Source organism: Amblyraja radiata, chromosome 14 (assembly GCF_010909765.2).
Source record: "Amblyraja radiata isolate CabotCenter1 chromosome 14, sAmbRad1.1.pri, whole genome shotgun sequence".
Classification (NCBI taxonomy): Eukaryota; Metazoa; Chordata; class Chondrichthyes; order Rajiformes; family Rajidae; genus Amblyraja; species Amblyraja radiata.
The window spans coordinates 32,275,278-32,296,005 of record NC_045969.1 but is presented as its reverse complement, the minus strand read 5'-3'; the positions used below and the strand labels follow the sequence as shown (position 1 = coordinate 32,296,005).

Here is a 20,728-nt window from a genome sequence, read left to right as displayed (position 1 = left end):
TTACATACTCTGTATAATACACTCATATTGCCATAACTGAGTTACTGTGTGGAGATATGGGGTAACGCCTACAAAACCAACCTACAGCCGTTATGCACATTACAAAAAAGAGCAATAAGAATCATCAATAACGTTGGATATCTTGAACATACCAATTTATTATTCTTAAAGTCACATACACTGAAGTTCACCGATCTGGTTAAATTTAAGACTGCACAAATCATGTACAAAGTAAGAAATAATTTACTTCCGGGAAATATACAAAAACTGTTTATGGAAAGACAGGGTGGGTATAATTTGAGAGGGGAACTTAATTTTTAAAAACTCTATGTCAGAAAAACTCTTAAAAGTATGTGCATAGCAATCTATGTGGGGTGAATTTGTGGAATGGTTTGGAACAGGAGATAAAACTTAGCACAAACATAATTCAGTTTAAAAAGATGTACAAAAACACTTTTTTTAAAGGATATTGGGATGAGGATAGGTGATTTTGAGTGGGATATTTGTTATACTGATTGTATTGGGAAGGGTGATTATAGGGTGATGGGTTAACAATATGATTAAAAGATACTGTATAGTACAGGAGGGGTTTTTTCTCTCTTTTTTTTTGTATGGCTTTGCAAATATTTGATTAGTGTATAAAAGTAATTTGGTGTACATACGGAAATAGGTGTTTATAGCTGCTAAATTTGTATAAGATAATTATAAGCAGTTAAATAAGGGGTGGAAATTAATAAGCTTTGGCTTCGTCCTTTTCGGACACGTACGATTCATTTATTTACAAATATTGTTTATGACACTTTATAAATATTCTTGTTTTGTTTTTTTTTGTTTTTTTGTATGCTGTTTCATACTTCCTTTTTATTTTTTAGTTTGTTCGAAATAAAGGATTTATTATTATTATATATTATTATTATTATTATTATTATTATTATTAAGTTCATAAGTTCACAGGTTACGGGAGCAGAATTAGACCATTCGGCCCATCAAGTCTTATCTACCACTCAATCTTGGCTGATCTATCTTTCCCTCTCAACCACATTCTCCTGCCTTCTCCCCATAACCCCTGACAACTTTTCTAATTCAGAATCTACCAATCTCTGCCTTAAACATGTCCATTAACAGCCTGCACAGCTTTCTGTAACAATGGATTCCACAGGTTCACCACACTCTCATTAAAGAAATTCCTCCTCATCTCCTTTCTGATGCTATGGCCTCTGGTCCTAGACTCTCCCACTAGTGGAAACATTCTCTCCACATCCACACTATCCAGGCCTTTCACTACTCGGTAAGTTTCAATGAGGTCCCCCCCTCATCATTCTAAACTCCGATCAGTTCTGACGCAGGGCCTTGACCCAAAATGGCAACCATCCCTTAGCCTCCACAGATACTGCTTGACTCTGTGAGTTCTTCCAGCAGTTTATCTTTTGCCAAGATCCAAGTTGCCACCACCTACGATGGGCAGCTATCCAGCGCTTTTTTTCTCATTCAGCTCCTTGTTGCCCATCAGGGAAACTTCATGTAAAGGAAGCCTCTCCCTCCCAGCTTGCCCCACCTCTGCCTCCTTTGACTGCTCAGCCATGCTCAGAACAGGTATTGTTTTCCTCCATAAATCGGGACCCTTCTTCCTCCAGCACGGTGTTTGGCTCAAGCTTCCAGCAGTGCCTTGTGTCTTACGTTCTCCATTATTTGCCTTAGAATGTCTTCTGCTGAGTTTGGTTAAAAAAATACCTAAATGCTTTTGACGGAGAAGTAATAAAGGTCTAAGTGCTGAAAAAAGAATAACAACAGTGTTCTGACTCGCATACATGCAGCATTAATAATCTGTTGGAACTCCCTCAATCCTGAGTTCAAACTATTAAAAGCATTGGGGAAAAATGCTGACAGCACCAATGATTAGATTTATCTCTAACTAATACTTGAACTGACAGGCTCCCACCTCAGCTCCCTTCCAAATTTCCAGCTGCAACATATTTATTGATGCAAAGCCAATGAATTATAGAGATAGGTTTTAGACTTGAGCAGTGCCAGATTATTATAATTTATTTTAACATACTGTTATTTGACAAGAGAAGAAATGAATCATTGGTCACCTCATCGAATAAAATGTTTCTCCCAATATGCAACATGAGAATATTTGATTGAGTTGATTAGTTAACTTTAGAGGCGCCACAGAGGCACGGTGTAGAGTTGCTGCCTTACAGCGCCAGACACCTATGTTCAACCCTGACTACAGGGTTGTCTGTGCGGAGTTTCTACATTCTCTCTGTGACCTTGTGGGTTTTCTCCGGGTGCACTGGTTTCCTCCCAAACTCCAAAGATGTGCAGGTATGGAGGTTAATTGGCTTTGGTAAAATTGTAAATTGTCCCTAGTGAGTAGGATAGTGCTAATGTACGGGGTGATTGCTGGTCGGCATGGACTCGGTGGGCTGAAGAGCCTGCTTCCATGTTGTATCTCAAAAGTTTAAAGTCTAAAGATACAGTGTGTGGAAATAGCAACTTTCATAAAATCATAGGACAAAGAAGCAGAATTAAGCCATCTGGCCCATCGAGCCTGCTTTGCAATTTGATCATGGCTGATCTATCTTTCCCTCTCAACCACATTATCCTGCCTTCTCCCCATAACTTTTGAAAATACCCAATGACTTGGCCTCCACTGATGGCAACGTTTCCAACGTTTTACATATACTTCCACCACAACGATCATTAGTCCTGATGGAATAATTTTATCCTTGTAATATCATTGCTGAGGTGACCCGTTGTCTTGTCAAACACATTTCATTGTACCGTTGACCCTGTGTTAAGCTACATTAAACAAATAAAACTGAACTGAACCGATGCTTTAGTATTTATATCATTCACATTTGAACACCCATCGAACCGTAGGGTTGATAGAATTCAAAGGACAAGGCAGAAATATTAAATAACAAGTTTTTTATTCTTTGGGAAACTTTAATATTCAGCCATTTCAGAATGATCATACTGAAAGTCATTCATATATGTTGTCTTCAATAATATGTTAACGGATTGATGTATCCGATAATGTCCTTGTTTCAAATCATCAGTCCCTTACAGCTTGAAACTCAACTATGTTACACTCATTGTGAAATGAGAATATTTTATTTACATGTTTCCGGGCAAGATTGTATTGATAGTCTGCAGAGTTACCATGAATCACCTTAATGTTATTTTATTTCTAGAGCATAGTTTGATGTGAATAATATTTGGTTTCAGAATATTTGCACGTGGAATATTAACTTTTCTAATATGATCTTCTCACTCTTAGCTTATCTCCTCTCCAAATGACCAAAGCAACATGTACGAACAGCAGCGAGATGAATATTTAGAGCATGTCTGCGAAATGGCGTTAAGAAAAATCACAATCATCACCCTTTTTGGGCCCATGATTAACAGCACGATTAAAATTGACCATTACCAGCTGGGTCAGTATTAATTGTTTCCCGATGTAAAATTATATCCAGAATGTCTTTCTATAACTTTGATTCATGGGGAAGATGAGGGTTATTGAAGTGACATCTGTCCAATAGCACCACTGTGAATGATGTGCACTTTTGCCCTGGATTGTGTTTGTCACTGATTTTGTGAGGGCAATTTGTGTCTGAGCCTGACACACACACACACACACACACACACACCTTGCTTTCAGTCTGCAGAAGCATGACGACCCAAAACGTCACCCATCCTTTTTCTACAGTGATGCTGTCAGAACCGCTGAATTACTACAGCACTTTGTTTCTATCTTAACTTCTAATCACTGTTCCCTGTCAACTCATTTCTATTTTATTGCCACAATATCACCTCCTACTCATGATGGTTTAGTTTTGCATACTAACCTCTGGTGCAGATTTTATCAAAGGCATGAGAGTGCAAATATGCCACATCCAATGGGTCTCCCTTTTCTATTTTACCAGTTCCACCTCTACAAAGCTCCAGTAGTGTTATCAACATGTGCTGGGGAAACATGTCTGTCACACCCTGAAAAGGAAAAAAAATTGCCTGAACTTTGGTTTATGCAGTCTTTATCAGAATTAATATATAAAGTAAGGAAAAGGTAAAAGCAGAGAGGAAGCAAGAGTAGGAGTGGCACACAGGCGCAGCGGGTAGAGCTGCTGCCTTATGCCCCTGTCCCACTTAGGAAACCTGAACCGAAACCTCTGGAGATTTTGCGCCCCACCCAAGGTTTCCGTGCGGTTCCCGGAGGTTGCAGTGGTTGCCGGAGGTTGCAGGTAGTGGAAGCAGGTAGGGAGACTGACAAAAACCTCCGGGAACAGCACAGAAACCTTGGGTGGGGCGCAAAGTCTCAAGAGGTTTCCGTTCAGGTTTCCTAAGTGGGACAGGGGCATTATAATGTTAGTTACCCAGGTTCGATCCTAGCCTCAGGTGTTGTCGCCTTGATCCCAAAGACATGTGGGTTTGTAAGTTAATTGGCCTCTGTAAATTGTCCCGTGTGTGGGGAGTGGTAATATCTGGGAGGAATTGATAACAATACAGAGTGAATAAAGTTGGAACAAAGATGGACAAAAAATGCTGGAATAACTCAGTAGGTCAGACAGCTTCTCTGGAGAAAATGGATAGGTGACGTTTCAGATCAAGAACCTTCCTCAGACTGAAGTCTAACCTATCTTCTTCAATCTGAAGAAGGGTCCTGATGCAAAACGTCACCTATCCATGCCCGACCCACTGAGTGTCTATTTTTGGATTAGATTAGTGTAGGATTGGATAGTGTAAATGGGTGGTTTATGATCAGTGTGGACTCGGTTGGCCAAAGGGCCCATTTTCGAGCTGTATCTCTCTATATATCTAAAACAAGAAAATTTATCTTATCAGAGAATACAGTGCCCTCCATAATGTTTGGGACAAAGACCCATCGTTTATTTATTTGCCTCTGTACTCCACAATTTGAGATTTGTAATAGAAAAAAATCACATGTGGTTAAAATGGACATTGTCAGATTTTAATAAAGGCCATTTTTATACATTTTAGTTTCACCATGTAGAAATTACAGCTGTGTTTATACACAGTTCCCCCATTTCAGGGCACCATAGTGTTGGGACACAGCAATGTAATGTAAATGAAAGTAGTCATGTTTAGTATTTTATTGCATATCCTTCGCATGGAATGACTGCTTGAAATCTGTGAATCATGGACATCACCAGTTGCTGGGTGACTTCTCTGGTGATTTTAAATATGATGATCTGTTTTATTATCTTAAGACAATGAGAAACCAGTGAAAGATATAAGGTACAATAACCTGGATCAGCACCTCATCACTGAACTTCGCAAAGAGTATGGGTTGTCTGAGAACGAGTTCTTCATGGTGCTAACTGACCTCGACATGAAGGTCAAGGTAGGACAAACATTTTGTTCATATAGAGATGTTCACAGATATTGTGAGGCAGCAGGTCTACCAGAACATGGATAGGTGATGTTTTAGTCTGAAGAAGGGTCTCGACCCGAAACGTCACCATCCGTGTTATCTACAGATGCTGCCTGACCCGCTGAGTTGCTCCAGCACTTTGTGCCCTTTTGTGTATTAGCCAGCAAGGAGTTTTTGTTTCTACTAACCTATCCACTGACGCTATCCACACCTCACTTTGCTTCAGGAAAGCAGCCAACATAATCAAACACTTGTCCCACCCTGGTCATTCCTTCTTCTCCCCACTCTACTCGGACAGAAGATACCAGAAGCCTGAAAGCGCACACCACCAGATTCAGGAAGAGCTTCTTCTGTTATCAGACGTCAACTGTCCTTCTGTAAGCTGTTTGATTCACCTCTCCCCCCATTGTGGACATTGGGCTTCACCTATGGTACTGATGCTGAGAAGTAAAACACTGTATCTTCCTCTTTGCTCTACCTATTGTACTGGAGTTTGACATGATTTCATTCATGCATAATATTATCTGATTTGATTGGATAGCATACAACACAAAGCTTTTCACTGTACCTCTGTACACGTTACAATAATAAAACTAAATTATCTGAATAAATGGTTTCACTATTTAAGTTTCAGTAACCTTTTCACATGCTGCAGCGTTACAGGTTTTAGTTTTGGTTTATTATTGTCATGTGAACTAAGGTCTCCTGCCTGACCCTGGTCACTGCCTGACCCTAGTGGGACATGAGGTCAGAATCAATCCCGGGTCTCTGGTGCTGTGGGGCAACAGCTGCACCACTGCTTATGCAAATAAGACTAGGAACCACTCTCTTATAATCAGTGCACGGAAAAACTCTTGGAAAATCGTAATGTGTCGAACTACATTTCACACACATAATATTTGGCAATACCATTTGAAATGAGAACCTGGTTATTGTAACTTGCTCACTAAAAATAACTTGGGCATAGCATCATTTTATGTTCAAAAGAACACAGAGTGCTGGAGTAACTCAACAGGTCAGGCAGCATCTCTGGGGAATATGGTTAGGTAACGTTTCAATCTGAAGAAGCATCTCGACCGGAACATCACCTATCATGTTCTCCAGAGATGCAGCCTGACCCGCTGAATTACTCCAGCAGTTTGTGTCCTTTTGTGTTTTCGCCAGTATCTACAGTTCCTTGTTTCTACATCATTTTATGTAGCCTTTGGAAACAGTAGACTCTGTTAATCCATATGATTTATTTTATAATCTATGAAGCAAAAATCAATAAACAAATTTCAGCAAAAGATTAGCGCACTAGATTTCGCTTGACTCCAGAATGTTTTGCTTCTATCTCCAAGGATACGAAAATAATAAAAGATTCAACACTCAACTAACTCTCCACATGGTATTGATGTTGGAACAGCTTCTTGCACCCATGAAACATGTGAAGTCTACTCCCAGGGAGCTTTCAGATGCTCATTTTGGCATCTGCTGCAGTGCAGTTCCCCCATTCTCAAAAAAAATCTGTAACAAATTTTCGGGACAGTTTTTAAAATACAAAGCAGCTGATCCAGCAGGTCCATGTAATTGACAATATCCTAAATCTTGTCTCTCGGTGCTTCATCCAGTGCTCCTGGTGATTTGGATGAAAGTCAAAGGTAAACACAAAGTGCTGGAATAACTCAGTGGGTCAGGCAGCATCTCTGGAAAAAAAGGATGGGTGGTCCGTGCGTAAGTGTTCAGCAAAACGATCGCCCAGTCTGTGCTTGGTCTGGCCGATATATAGGATCTCACACAGAGAATAATGGATAGTCGATGAGATTGGAGGAGATGCAAGTGAACCTCTGCCTTAACAATTTGGCTAAACAGTTGGGGTGCTGGATGGCTGCAGAGTTTGGTGGGAGTTGAGCCAAGAGTATTTCATTGTTAAACCAAAGAACAGCAGATGCTAGTTTACAAAAAATTGACACAAAACGCTGGAGTAACTTTGTTAATTGAATAAACAAGCACGTGACAGATGGAATAAAATGTAGGAAAATATGACATCTACACTCTGCAAAAAGGATGAAAATAGGCCATTCATCCCATCGCTTCCAAGCAAGGCCATCGATCACCCGCTCACACCAGTTCTACGTTATCTCATTTTCTTAACCACACGTACAGAGGCCATTTAACCTACAAACCCGCACGTATTTGGGATGTGGGAGGAAACTGGAGTGTCCGTTGGAATCCCATGTGATCACAGGGAGAACGTGCAAACTCCACACAGGGAGCATTCAAGGTCAGAATCGATCCCGGGACTCTGGTGCTGTGAGGCAGCAACTCTACCAGCTGAGCCACTGTGCCCGCCCCCGTAGAAAAGGAGAATACTTTATAAATGGTGGAATCGAAAATGATGAGGGACTAAAATTAAGAGTGTTCAAAGTGACTTGGGGAGATTTTATGGTAGTACGAGGAGAATAGGTTAACAAGGGCGGCATAGTGGCACAGCGGTAGAGCTGCTGCTTTACAGTGCCAGAGAAAAAGTTCGATCCTGACCTTGGGTGCTGTCTGTACGGAGTTTCCATATTCTCCCTGTGACTGCGTGGGTTTGCTCTGGGTGCTCCAGTTTCCTCCCACATCCCAAAGACATGTGGCTTTGTAGTTTAGTTTAGTTTATTGTCATGTGTACCGAGGTACAGTGAAAAGCTTTTGTCGCGTACTATCCAGTCAGCGGAAAGACAGTACATGATTACAATCAAGCCATCTACAGTGTACAGATACATGTTACAGGGAATAATATTTAGTGCAAGATAAGGTCCAGTAAACTCCGATTGAAGATAGCCCGAGGTTCTCCAATGAGGTCGATGGTAGGTCAGGACCACTCTCTAGTTGGTGTTAGGATGGTGCAGTTGCCTCTAGTGTGTAGGATAGAACTAGTGCGCGGGTGATCATAGGTCGGCGTGGACTGAAGGGCCTGTTTCCACACTGTATCTCTAAACTAAACTAAAATCAGTGGCGAATGGGATTGCTCTGTCAGCCAGCCTAGACATCATTTCAAATTACTTTAAACATAGTTTCTGTGAGTCTGCCCATGGATGAACAGGAATTTTCCATTGACCATGCACTTGCCAGCTGTAAATTATTTCCCTTACATTGTGCCCGGGATCGTTGTGCTTTTAAAGGTTTCTATAAGACAGTCCTCGCAGGTTGGAGGTCTCCCAGTTAGGGCCGTACTTAGTTTGCACGGTTTAGGTAAGCAACAAATCTTCTAGAGATTCCCACCGTGTAAGCATACAGAGAGATGGCCAAACATTCCAATGCTCCTGGTTCAACAGCTGACATCTGCAGTTCTAGGAAATCAAATAAACGCAGATGCTGGAAACATACAGCAGGAGTGGAGACTTAGAGAAAATAAACTACTGGAAACACACAGCAGGTCAGGCAGCATCAGCGGAAAGAGAAACAGTTGTCATTTGAGGTCAAACACCCGTTGTCATGGGCGGCAGAGTGGTGCAGCAATAGAGTTGCTGCCTTACAGCTCCAGAGAACCCAGTTCGATCCTGACTACAGGTGCTGTCTGAATGGAGTTTGTGCGTTCTCCCCGTGACCTGCGTGTTTTTTTTCCGGGTGCTCTGGTTTCCTCCAACACTTCAAAGACGTACAGATTTGTAGGTTAATTGGCTTGGTATAATTGTAAATTGTCCCTTGTGTGTAGGATAGTGTTAATGTGCGGGGATCGGCGCGGACTCGGTGGGCCGAAGGGCCTGTTTCCACGCTGTGTCTAAATAAAACTAGACAGTTGAAAGAATTCTTATTTAATGTTCATTGTTAGCTAGGAGATTTACTACAAGTTAGGTAGAAAAGATACAAACACAAAGTGCTGGTGTAACTCGGCAGGTTGCGCAGGATCCATGGAGAACATGGATGGATGATGTATCAGGTCGGGACCTTTATGCAGACTGATTGGAGTAGGGAGAGAAAGCTGGAAAAGAGAGGTGGGTGCAGGATGAGACCTGGCAAGTGGTAGGTAATGACACAAGGAACTGCAGATGCTGGTTTACAAAAACAGACATAGAGTGCTGACGTAACTCAGCAAGTCAGGTAGCATGTCTGGAGAACATGGATAGGTGACGTTTCAGATCGGGACCCATCTTCAGACTGATAGGTTGATATGGGTACAGCTTCTGGAGGATTTGACCTATAAGAAGAGGCTTTTTTTCCCTGGAGCATAGGATGTTAAGGGGTGACCTTATAAAGGTCTATAGAATCATGAGGATCATAGATAGGATGTCTTGTCCCTAGGGCAGGAGAGGATAAAGCTAAAGGCCATAGGTTTAAGGTGAGAGGGGAACTATTTAAAAGGGACCTGAGGGCAATCTTCTTCACAAGGAAGATCATGATTACATGGGACGCGCTGCCAAAGCAAGTGGTAGAAGTGGCTACAATTAGGGCATTTGAAAGACACTGGACAGGTTACATGGATAGGTAACGTTTAAAGGGGCTAAAGCCAGTGTGAGTGAGTGGGATTAGCTCGGTCAGGCAACTTGGTTGGCACAGATCATTGGGCCGAAAGGCCTTAATGAATTTCGAGTTGGGTAGATATGGATACAGCTTCATTCATAAAAGTGATCCACTGGTGAAATTAACCTGCAACTCCAATCCATCCATGGTCTCTATCCTTTCAACCCCACTTCTGTGCAAAATGCTGCGTCATCTCCACCCTTCTGCACACTCTCCACTATGACAGTGGCATTCCGAGAGCTATCTAGGTCAGACATTCAGGGATCCCTTCTCTGAACATGTCCACCAGCCCATCTCTCCATTCGTCCTTCAAATGCTCCTTCAAATGTAAATCTTTAGTTACATTATCCTTACTTATCTGGAATAGATAGGGTGAATGCACAAAGCCTTTTATCCAGCGTCCGGGAATCAAGAACCAGAGGACATCGGTTTAAAGTGTGAGGGGAATGATTTAATAGGAACTGGAGAGGCAACGTTTTCCACATAGAAGGTGGTGGGTATATGGAACGAGCTGCCAGAGGATGTAGTTGAGACAGACACTGTAACAACATTTAAAAAACATTTGGACAGATACATGGTTAGGAAAGGTATAGAGGGATATGGGCCAAATGTGGGCCAGTGGGACTAGCACGGCTAGGTTAGGCCAAAGGGCCTGTTTCAATGCTCTATTACTCTATGACGTCTTGGCTATCTATCCGAAAGTCCCTTTCTTTTATTTGGCCTTGATTTTTGTACAGGTCAGCTTCGGAGAAATTCCTGGGATAACCTGGTGTGTTAAATGCATCATATAAATGCATACTATTGTATTCACTGAATTGGACCTATATGATATGTTGCCATAATATCTTGTTATACTGGTCAAACGATTCGTTCATGTGCAGCAGAAAACATTAATCACAGATGTCTGTATTTACAGCAATTTTACGAAGTACCCATAGCAATGCAAGCCATCTTTGATCTGATTGAAACCTTCACAACAAGGATCAAAGAGATGGAAAAACAGAAGAAAGATGGAACACAATGCAAGAAGGAAGACAAACCGAGGTCACTAGAAAGCTTTTTGTCCAGGTATGTGCAGTCTGAAAATAAAAGTGTAATAAAAATGAGAGTGATTTATTTCAGTTCCCAAAAGCAGATTTATATTTGAGTTTAGTTTATAGTCACATGTACCGAGGTACAGAGAAAAGCTTTTTGTTGCGTGCTATCCAGTCAGTGGAAAGACCATTCATGATTACATTCAAGCCGTCCACAGATACAAGACAAAGGGAATAACGGTTAGTGCAAGATAAACTCCAATAAAGTCTGATTAAAGATAGCCCGAGGGTCTTCAATGTAGTAGATAGTAGCTCAGGACCTCTCTCTAGTTACTGGTAAGATGGTTCAGTTGCCTGATATAAGCTGGGAAGAAACTGACTCTGAATCTGGTGGTGTGCGCTGTCACACTTCTGTGCCTCTTGCCTGAGGGGAGAGGGGAGAGGGAAGAAGAGAGAGTGAGACACCTGTGGTGAGACTCATCCTTGATTATGCTGCTGGCCTTGCCGAAGCAGCTTGAAGTGTAGATGGAGTCAATGGAAAGGAGGCTGGTTTGTGTGATGGTCTGGGCTGCAGCCACAATTCTCTGCTTTGTCCATTTATTTATCAATTCATGATCTGGTGCATTGTTGACGCTCACTTAAATAGAAGCAGTTGAACTGCGAGTCATTGAATTTGATATCTTTGCTGGCAATCAGTGGGAGAAAGAACCAAATGGGGTCAGAAAAAGAGAGAAGAAGAAGAAGAGTGAAATGTAAAGCCGGAGGGAGGGGTGTAGACGGAAAGGGACGGGGAAAAGAGGGAATTAAAAGCAAAATGGAGACTAGGGGAATGGGAGATGAGTGTAGGAAGGGGGGGAAGGAGTAAGGTGATTGGGAGGGGGGTGGGGATGGTAGGTGGTGGGAGAAATAATACCGGGGTGGGTTGAGGTTTCTTATTGTCATGTATAATGAGGTGCAGTGAAAAGCTTTGTTTTGCATGCTATCCAGTCAAGTCAGATAATATTATACCTAAATACAATCTCAAGCCAATCTCAAGTACAGGGGATCGAGTAATTACAGGGGATTCGAGAACCAGAGGACAAAAGTTTATGGTGAGGGCTAGAAGATTTGATAGGAACCTGAGGGGTAACTTTTTTACACAAAGGGTGGTTGGTGTATGGAACGAGCTGTATGAAAGGAGGAGGTAGCTGAGGCAGGGACTATCGCAATGTTTAAGAAACATTTAGGCAGATAAAAGGATAGGATAGGTTTTGGAGGGTTATGGGCCAAACGCAGGCAAGTGGTACTAGTGTAGATGGGACATGTTAGTCGGTGTGAGCAAGTTGGGCGAAGGGCCTGTTTCCATACTGTATGACACTATGAATCTACTATAGTAGAACAAAGGGGAAGATACAGGGTACAGATTATAGTTTTCAGCATTGTAGTGCACCATTTCCTGAGACAAAGTACAATGTCCGCAATGTGTAGAGGAGAATTGGTCGGTACTCTCGCTTATGGAAGGACCATTCAGAAGTTTGATAACAGAGGGGAAGAAGCATAAAGCATAGGAGACCTTTCCCTATGTACCGGTTACCCTGGAGTTCCTGTAAACTACATGGCAGCAGAGCTGAGAATAGAGAAATAATTAAGGAAGTGTTTTCATTAGCTCGTTCTCCCCCTCAGATTCCGCTGGAGAAGACGTTTATTTATTATTTCTACCCCAAGTGACGAAGAATGGGCATACCAACATCAGCTTTATGCCTTAAACTCACAAGCTTGTAACCTGGGTAAGATTCAGCCTTCTTATCAATCAGTGTCTATCCTTGCATTACATAGAGGAATATCATTTGGAATACACTGCTATCGATTTCAAATATTTCTTATCGTTCATTTTAGTTGGAATGAAATACAACAATCAAACTAATCTTAATGTAACCAACCTGAATCACCCACAATCTAGTTCTTTAAATATCCAAACCTGTGTTCAGTCAGAAGTAGAAACAAGCAACTGCAGATGCTGGTTTACACAAAAGGACACAGTGGTGCAGCGGTAGAGTTGCTACCTTCTAGCGCCAGGTTCGATCCTGACTACAGGTGCTATCTGTATGGAATTTGCATGTTCTCCCTATGGCCACGTGGGTTTTCTCTGGATGGGACGGTTTCCTCCCTCACTCCAAAGTCGTGTAGGTTTGTAGGTCAATTGATTTCGGTAAATTGTCCTTAGTGTGTGATATAGAACTAATGTATGGGGTGATCGCTGGTTGGCGCGGGCTTGGTGGGCCGATGGGTCTGTTTATGCATTGTATCTCTAAAGTCTAAAGTAATTGCTGTCAATTTCTAAGATTTATCATGGTTCATTTTAGTAGGAACCAAATACAACTGCAATTAATATTATTTTCACCAACCTGAATCACCAACAAATAGAATGTATAAGAACGATCTAGTTCTTTAAATTCCAAAACAATATTCAGTAGGAGGTAGAAACAAGGAACTGCAGATGCTGGTTTACACAAAAGGACACAAAGTGCTGGAGTAACTCAGCGGGTCAGGCAGCATCTCTAGAGAACGTGGATAGGTGACGATTTGGGTTGGGACCTTCCGAACTTTTTCCCGGTATCTTCAGAATTTACTTGTGGACTGCGATTTATTCCTGAAGATTAACATAAGAATAAATCTCTTATTTTGAAGGTTTACGTCACTTGGCTGTGCTGAAGATGATGGGTGTGGGCATTGATGTTGGAGGCGTTTTAGAACTCTTTCCTATTAATGGTAAGATTATTTTCACAAAATTGGATAAGTTTAACAATCTTTATGAAATAATAAATAACTGCAGATGCTGGTTTATACCAAAGAAAGACACAAAGTGCTGGGGTAACTCGGAATGTCATGCATCATCCCAGGAGATCATGATTAGCTCACGTTTCGGGTCGAGACTCTTTTTCAGACTTTATGCAGTTGTTTGGACTAAACCTCATCTGCTTACGACAGCCAATATATTCCAAAGTTGATACAATGAACTGCAGATACTGGTTTACTAAAAAAAAGATACAAACTGCTGGAGTCGCTCAGCGAGTCAGGCAGCATCACTGGGGAACATGATTAGGTGAGAACATGGATAAGTGATGTTTCGTGTCAGGACCTTTCTTCAGATTCTTCCAACACATACACGTATATGGAAATAATGATTTTGTGTTCAGGAGGGTAATTTAAGAGAGGCTTTGCAGTTTTACATGATCATGTTTCACCTCATGGCCAACATTTATAAAGACAAAGAGAGTCATACAGTCTTACAGCATGGAAATAGGCCCTTCAGCCCAACATGCCCACACCGACCAATGTGTCCCATCTACAATAGTCCCACCTGCCTGCGTTTGGCTCATTTCCCTCTAAACTGGTCCTATCCATATACCTGTCTAAATTTTTCTTTAAAATTGCAATAGGACCTGCCTCAAATACATCCTCTGGCAGCTCGTTCCAAACACCCACCAGCCTTTGAGTGAAAAGTTATCCCTCCAGTTCCTATTAAATCTTTCTCCCCCTCACCTTAAACCTCTGGTTCTTGATTCCCCTACTCTGGGTAAGAGACTCTGTGCGTCTACCCAATCTATTCCTCTCATGATTTTATACACCTCTATAAGATCACTCCTCATCCTCCTGTGCTCCAAGGAATAGAGTCCCAGCCTGCTCAGACCCTTGAGTCCTGGCAAAATCCTCGCAAATCTTCTCTGTACGCTTTCCAACTTGGCAACATCTTTCCTATAACATGGTGCCTAGAACTGAACACAATACTCTAAATACGGCCTCATCAATGTCTTGTATAACGGTAACATGACCTCCCAACTTCTATACTCAAGACTGATGGCCAATGTGCCAAAAACCTTTTTGATCACCCCATCTACTTATGATGCCACCTTCAAGGAACTATGTACCTGCACTCCTAGATCCCTCTCCTTTACAACACTCCCCAAAGCCCTACCATTCACTGTGTCGATCCTGCCCATGTTAGACTTTCCAAAATGCAACTCCTCACATTTCTCTGCATTAAATTCCATCCAACATTCCGCAGTCCACCTGGACAACCAATCAAGATCTTGCTGCAATTTATGATATCCATCTTCACTATCTGCAATACCACCCACTTTAGTGTAATCTGTAAACTTGCTAATCTTGCCATGTATGTTCTCATCCAAATCATTGATGTAGATGACAAACAGTAATGGGCCCAGCACCGAACCCTGAGGCACACCACTAGTCACAGGCCTCCAGTCCGAGAAGCAACCTTCCACCATCACTCTCTGCTTCCATCCATGAAGCCAATCTTCTATCCATTCGGCTATCCCTCCTTGGATCCCATGCAATTTGACCTTCCAGAGCAGCCGACCATGTGGAACCTTGTCGAATGCTTTACTGAAATCCATGGATACAAGACCTACACCTCTGCCCCCATCAACCTTTTTGGTCACATCTTCAAAAAACTCAATCAGATTCGTGTGACATGACCTCCCATGTACAAAACCATGCTAACTCTCCCTAATCAGCCCTTGTCTATCTAAAGTGTTTCCTATATTTATTTTGTTTATCCTGTGTGTTGAGTGCATTGTAAAATTAATCAATTTACCTACTTGCACCAAGTCTGTACTTTACATCAGTTGGGGCAATGAGTATAAGAGTTAAGAAATCATGATGCACCTCTAAAAGAGTTTGGTTCGGCCACGTTTGGAGTATTGTATGCAATTCTGGTCCCCATTCCAGGAAGGATGTGGCGGCTTTCAACTTTATTTTAGACGTTAGAGATACAGCACAGAAACAGGCCCTTCATCTCACCGCCGACCAGAGATCCCCATACACTAGCACTGTTCAACACACTAGGGACAATTTACAATTTTACAGAAGCCAATTAACCTGCAAACGTGTACATCTTTGGAATGTGGGAGAAAACCGGAGCATCTGGAGAAAACCAGTGGGTCACAGGGAAAAACGTACAAACTGCGTATAGGCAGCACCCACAGTCAGGGTAGAACCCAGGTCTCTGGCACTGTACCGCAACTCTACCGCTACGCCATCGTGTTCCCCATCTACTGCTGCGCCACTGTGCCGCCCTTTGGAGAGGAAGCAGAAGAGGTTTACCAGGATGCTGCATTAGCTACAGGAGAGATTGGACAAACTTGGATTTGTTTTTTCAGGAACTCCAGAGGGGGTGAGGGGGAGAGGTGGGGAGCAGGGAGGGGGATGGAGGGGGGAGGGTGGGAGGGGGTGTGGAGGGGAGGGGGTTTAGGGGGGGAGAGGGGGAGGGGGGAGAGGGGGAGAGATAGGGTGTGCTGAGAGGGGGGTGAGGTGAGGGGAGGGGGAGAGGTGGGGAGCAGGGAGGGGGAGGGAGGGTGGAGGGAAGGGGGTAGGGGTGTGTGGAGGGGAGGGGGGTTTAGGGGAGGGACGGTGGGGGAAGGGATGGAGGGGAGGAGAGGGAGAAAAAGAGGGGAGAGAGAGAGAGAGGGAGGGGGAGGAGAGGGGGGGGGAGGAGAGGGGGGGGAGGAGAGGGGGGGAGGAGAGGGGGGGGGAGGAGAGGAGGGAGGAGGGAGTGGGGGAGAGAGGAGGGGGGAGAGGAGAGGGGGGTGATGGGGAGAGGGGGGAGAGAGAGGAGGGGAGAGAGAGAGAGAGGGGGGGAGGAGAGAGAGGAGGGGAGAGAGAGAGAAAGGGAGAGAGAGGGGGGAGAGAGAGAGAGAGAGAAAGAGAGAGGGATAGGGAGAGAGAGAGAGGTGGGGAGAGAGAGAGGTGGGGAGAGAGAGAGAGGGTGCCTTTTTACTTCAACCCGAACAACTATTTGCAGTGCTTTTTTCCTCAAACTAACCATATTTTCATTTTCAAACCACATTATGGGTACTCACAGCTGTGGAGACATTTGTTCAGTGTTATTCAGAGCTCTGATTGAGGCACACCACTTGCAGAGACTGATTGAGGCACACCACTTCCTGGTTTTATAGTCCCTCCCCCTCCCTCCAGCAGGGGCAGCTGAGAGAATGGGGAATTTTGTAAAAACATTAATATCTCTGTCATTTTTCATCAACGGGAAAAATCCTCGGCACACATGCGGCGGAGGGGCGGACCCCCTGACGGCCGTAGGTGGCGGCGTTCTCTCGGAAATCGCAGCACAGAAGGCCAAAATTCCACTGTTTCTTGTTTCAGATGTGGCAGTTTTCAAAGTTTGTCTTCTTGTAATTCTGTTGCTATCAGCCTTCTGTTCACAAGTTAAAATTGAAGAAAGTAGCAACTCCTAACACAGAAATCCTGGGAGGAATGTGGTTTCCTCTGTTTCTCACACAGTGGGAGTCAGGGAGGAGGAAATATTGCGGTTCAGTGTTGGACTGCATTGGAATTCATGGCACCACTAGCCAAGGCTCCTTGGGAGAACATTCAAAATCAACTTCGACTTTTTGTTTTAAGGGTATGGGGATTGTGTACTCATGACAGGGGTATTTGATGTGGTCTACTGCCGGTAAGATGAACATACCGGCAGTGATCTCATACAAATATCGAAGTAAACTAAAAATGTACAGATTCAAAGGTTTGGCTGGCTTCTTAATCTGAGTCAATCTCAACAAAACTGGTTAAACAAACCTTCACATCTGTGTGTAATTTGTCTTATTCCACATCTGCTGAATTGAATACAAATCTGGCTTTATAAGTTAACTGTATTCAGTGGGGTTTTTTTGTAGACAAATGGTGCCATTACGCATGTAAATCTATTCATGTAGATCTATTTGCTGCTGTTTAGACTTTAGCGATGCTATATACGATCACCCTGTCCAAGCACACTATCCTGCACACGAGACACAATTTACACTTTACAGAAGTAAATTAACCTACAAACCTGTACGTCTTTGGAGTGAGGAAGGAAAGCGGAGAACCTGGCAGCAATTCTATCGTTGCGCCACTGTGCCATCCCTTTTTCTTCTACAATGGATCGTATTGGAAAAATGCAAAGATTGAATATATATAATTGAATATATGATTGTTCATCAATCTATTTTTTTAAACTTTTCAGAGATGTAAGTATGATGCACAACATCACAAAAAAAGTATTGATTATATTTATATTTCAGTGCAATGATTGCATATATCTTTTATATGGAATTTTAAATGGTAAGCAAAATTCTTAAAATGCATTAAGCTGAAAAGGTAATAACTCACAGTGTCAGAGACCCAGGTTTGATCCAGACCTCAGGTTCTGTCTGTGTGGAGTTTGCACCTTCTCCCTGTGACCACGTGGGTTTCCTCCAGGTGTTCCAGTTTCCTCCGACATCCCAAAGTTGTAGGTAAATTGTCTCTCTATAAACAGTCCCTAATGTGTAGGAACAATGACCTGCAGATACAGGTTAATACACAAAGGGCACAAAGTGCTGGAGAAACTCTGAAGAAGGGTCCCGACCCGAAATGTCGGCTATCCATGTTCTCTAGAAATGCTGAGTTACTCCAGCACTTTGTGTCCTAATGTGTGGGGAGTGGATGAGAAAGTAGGATACCACAAAACTAATGTGACCAGATGATTGATGGTTAGTGTCGGCTGAAAGGACTGTTTCCATGGTGTATCTCTAAACTTTAAAAAATATATAAATAGTTATTTCTTAATCATAAGGTAGTAATTTTGCCTTCTGAGTAAAATCTTTGTACAGTATTTCACAATAATTTTTTTTTTAATGGGATATTGTTATTTATGAATTAATTGATTACTTTCAAGAAAAATATGAATAAAGGGTAATTACGCCAGAATCGCAGTTGAAGGAAGTTTTATGAATCATATGTTTGGTAAAATAAGTGAATTGACTGTTTGTTCCATGTACAGGCACTGCATCTGTAGACCGCGAAGAACTCTCGCAATCCTTGGTGAAAGACATACGGGACTATTTCCAGGTCAGCGCAGAGTATTTCTCAATGCTCTTGGTGGGCAAGGATGGAAACGTCAAGTCTTGGTATCCAACCCCAATGTGGAACATGGCCATTGTGTACGACCTTGTTGACTCGATGCAGCTCCGCCGGCAGGAAATGTCGATTCAACAGTCCCTGGGCATGCGATGCCCAGAAGATGAATATGGATACAGTTACCATGGTTACCAAGATGGATACCATCAGCAAGGTCACTATGGTGGATACCCTTACTAGGATAAAATAAAATGCGGCATTTTGATTAGAATGCTGCAAAATCCATGGACCAGGTTTTGTAAAACATCCACCATATGCCATTTGAGACCAATTGGAGTTTTGTTTTTTATATAATTACAGAACATACTCTGCCATAGTCATCAGGGACAAATGTCAATTTTCAATTACATTTTGGACATATTGAAAGACTAATCTCTAGATCCTGTCGATTTAAAGAACAAACAGTAGTAGCAGAAGCCATACAGTTGTCAGCTTCTTTGCAAGAAATATCTTGCAGCTGATACTTATCGTGGAATGTATGTATATTCATAATTAGAGGTTTTTTGTTTGTTCTGCATATTTATTGTGTATTAAAAGGAGAAAGACGCATCAAATTTAAGGGATTAAATAGAAATAGATGGCCTCTGACTGTATGAAATAGACTTAATCGGAAATGTTCCTCTGAATTTTCAATCAACAGTTGTATTTATGCTGATGGAAAGAAAATTTTGCAAAAAATACACCAGTCTTGGTAGCACTTGCTTTAGATGTTATTGAGAACTGCTGCAATGGAATGCATGCATGGAATAGAATGTATTTTATTGCATGCAAAAGATGCATAATATTTCAAATGTTTGGATTTGGCATCATACCCCTTATACATCAATCTTTACAAATACTAGTTATTTTACCTAAGAAGGAAATGTGCTTGCACTATGAAAATATCCTCATCAATTTGAAGGGCTGTAAGAATGACATATCCTTGGCTCTGCATTGCATCTGACACACATTTACAAAGACACATTTGCAAGGCATTGACTGAATTGGATAATGCCATTTATTTTTCGAATTAAACACTGTGGGCAATATGAGATGGTCTCACAAAGCATCAGGAGGCTGCTACACCCATGTTCTGTGACACAGATACATCATAACAATAGAAAATTCTGCAGTGCATATCAGGTCAGTCAGCATCTGTGGAGGTAGAAACAGATGCAACAGTTCAAGTCATTCAGGTCTGAAGAAGGGTTTCGGCCCGAAACGTTGCCGATTTCCTTCGCTCCATAGATGCTGCTGCACCCGCTGAGTTTCTCCAGCATTTTTGTCTACCTTTGATTTTCCAGCATCTACAGTTCCTTCTTAAACAGTTCAAGTCATTGACCTGATTCCATTTTACTTACCTGACCCACAGAATATTTCTAGCAATGTTATTTTTGTTTCACATTTCCATGATATTTTGCATTTGCATCATTAAAACACATTATCTGGCTAATACCGTTGCTGTTTGTGGGGCTTGCTACTCACAATTAATCTGCCATATCTCACATTACAACAGCGACTAAGCCTCAAAGATATTTAATTGACTGTAAACAACTTCAAGATGTGCTAAGATTGTGAAATGAATTGTCATGCGGCTTTTACACGGGGCGACTTGACGCAAGAGTTAACCAGAGTTCAACATCGTGGGAACCTCGTGCGATAACAGTGCGGCATTCGTGGACCACCGTGGACCACCGTAGCGCTAACGGCAGGTCATCGTGTAACTTGGTCACTCGGGAGAAAATTCAAGAAAATTGGAATTTCTCCAAGAGTGACTTGTACACTTGTGGTTGAGTATTGCAACATTATATGAACGTAGTGGCCAGTGCGATATCCGTGCGATATCCGTAATAACTCTTGCGGGTACCGTGGGAACTCC

At 42.3% G+C, this 20,728-nt stretch overlaps 1 protein-coding gene across 2 annotated transcripts in view; it reads left to right on the top strand.

Annotated features, from left to right (window-relative positions):
* ccdc80 (coiled-coil domain containing 80) overlaps positions 1–20,302 on the top strand; it is a 28,347-nt gene extending 8,045 nt beyond the window's left edge. For both annotated transcript variants that reach the window (XM_033033052.1, XM_033033051.1), the window contains 6 exons: positions 3,287–3,443; positions 5,235–5,368; positions 10,800–10,951; positions 12,580–12,683; positions 13,585–13,665; positions 18,734–20,302. In XM_033033052.1, the coding sequence (XP_032888943.1) occupies positions 3,287–3,443; positions 5,235–5,368; positions 10,800–10,951; positions 12,580–12,683; positions 13,585–13,665; positions 18,734–19,050 (945 nt within the window). In that variant the 3' untranslated portion in view covers positions 19,051–20,302. The remainder of the gene's footprint in view (positions 1–3,286; positions 3,444–5,234; positions 5,369–10,799; positions 10,952–12,579; positions 12,684–13,584; positions 13,666–18,733) is intronic.
* Positions 20,303–20,728: the final 426 nt, after the last annotated feature.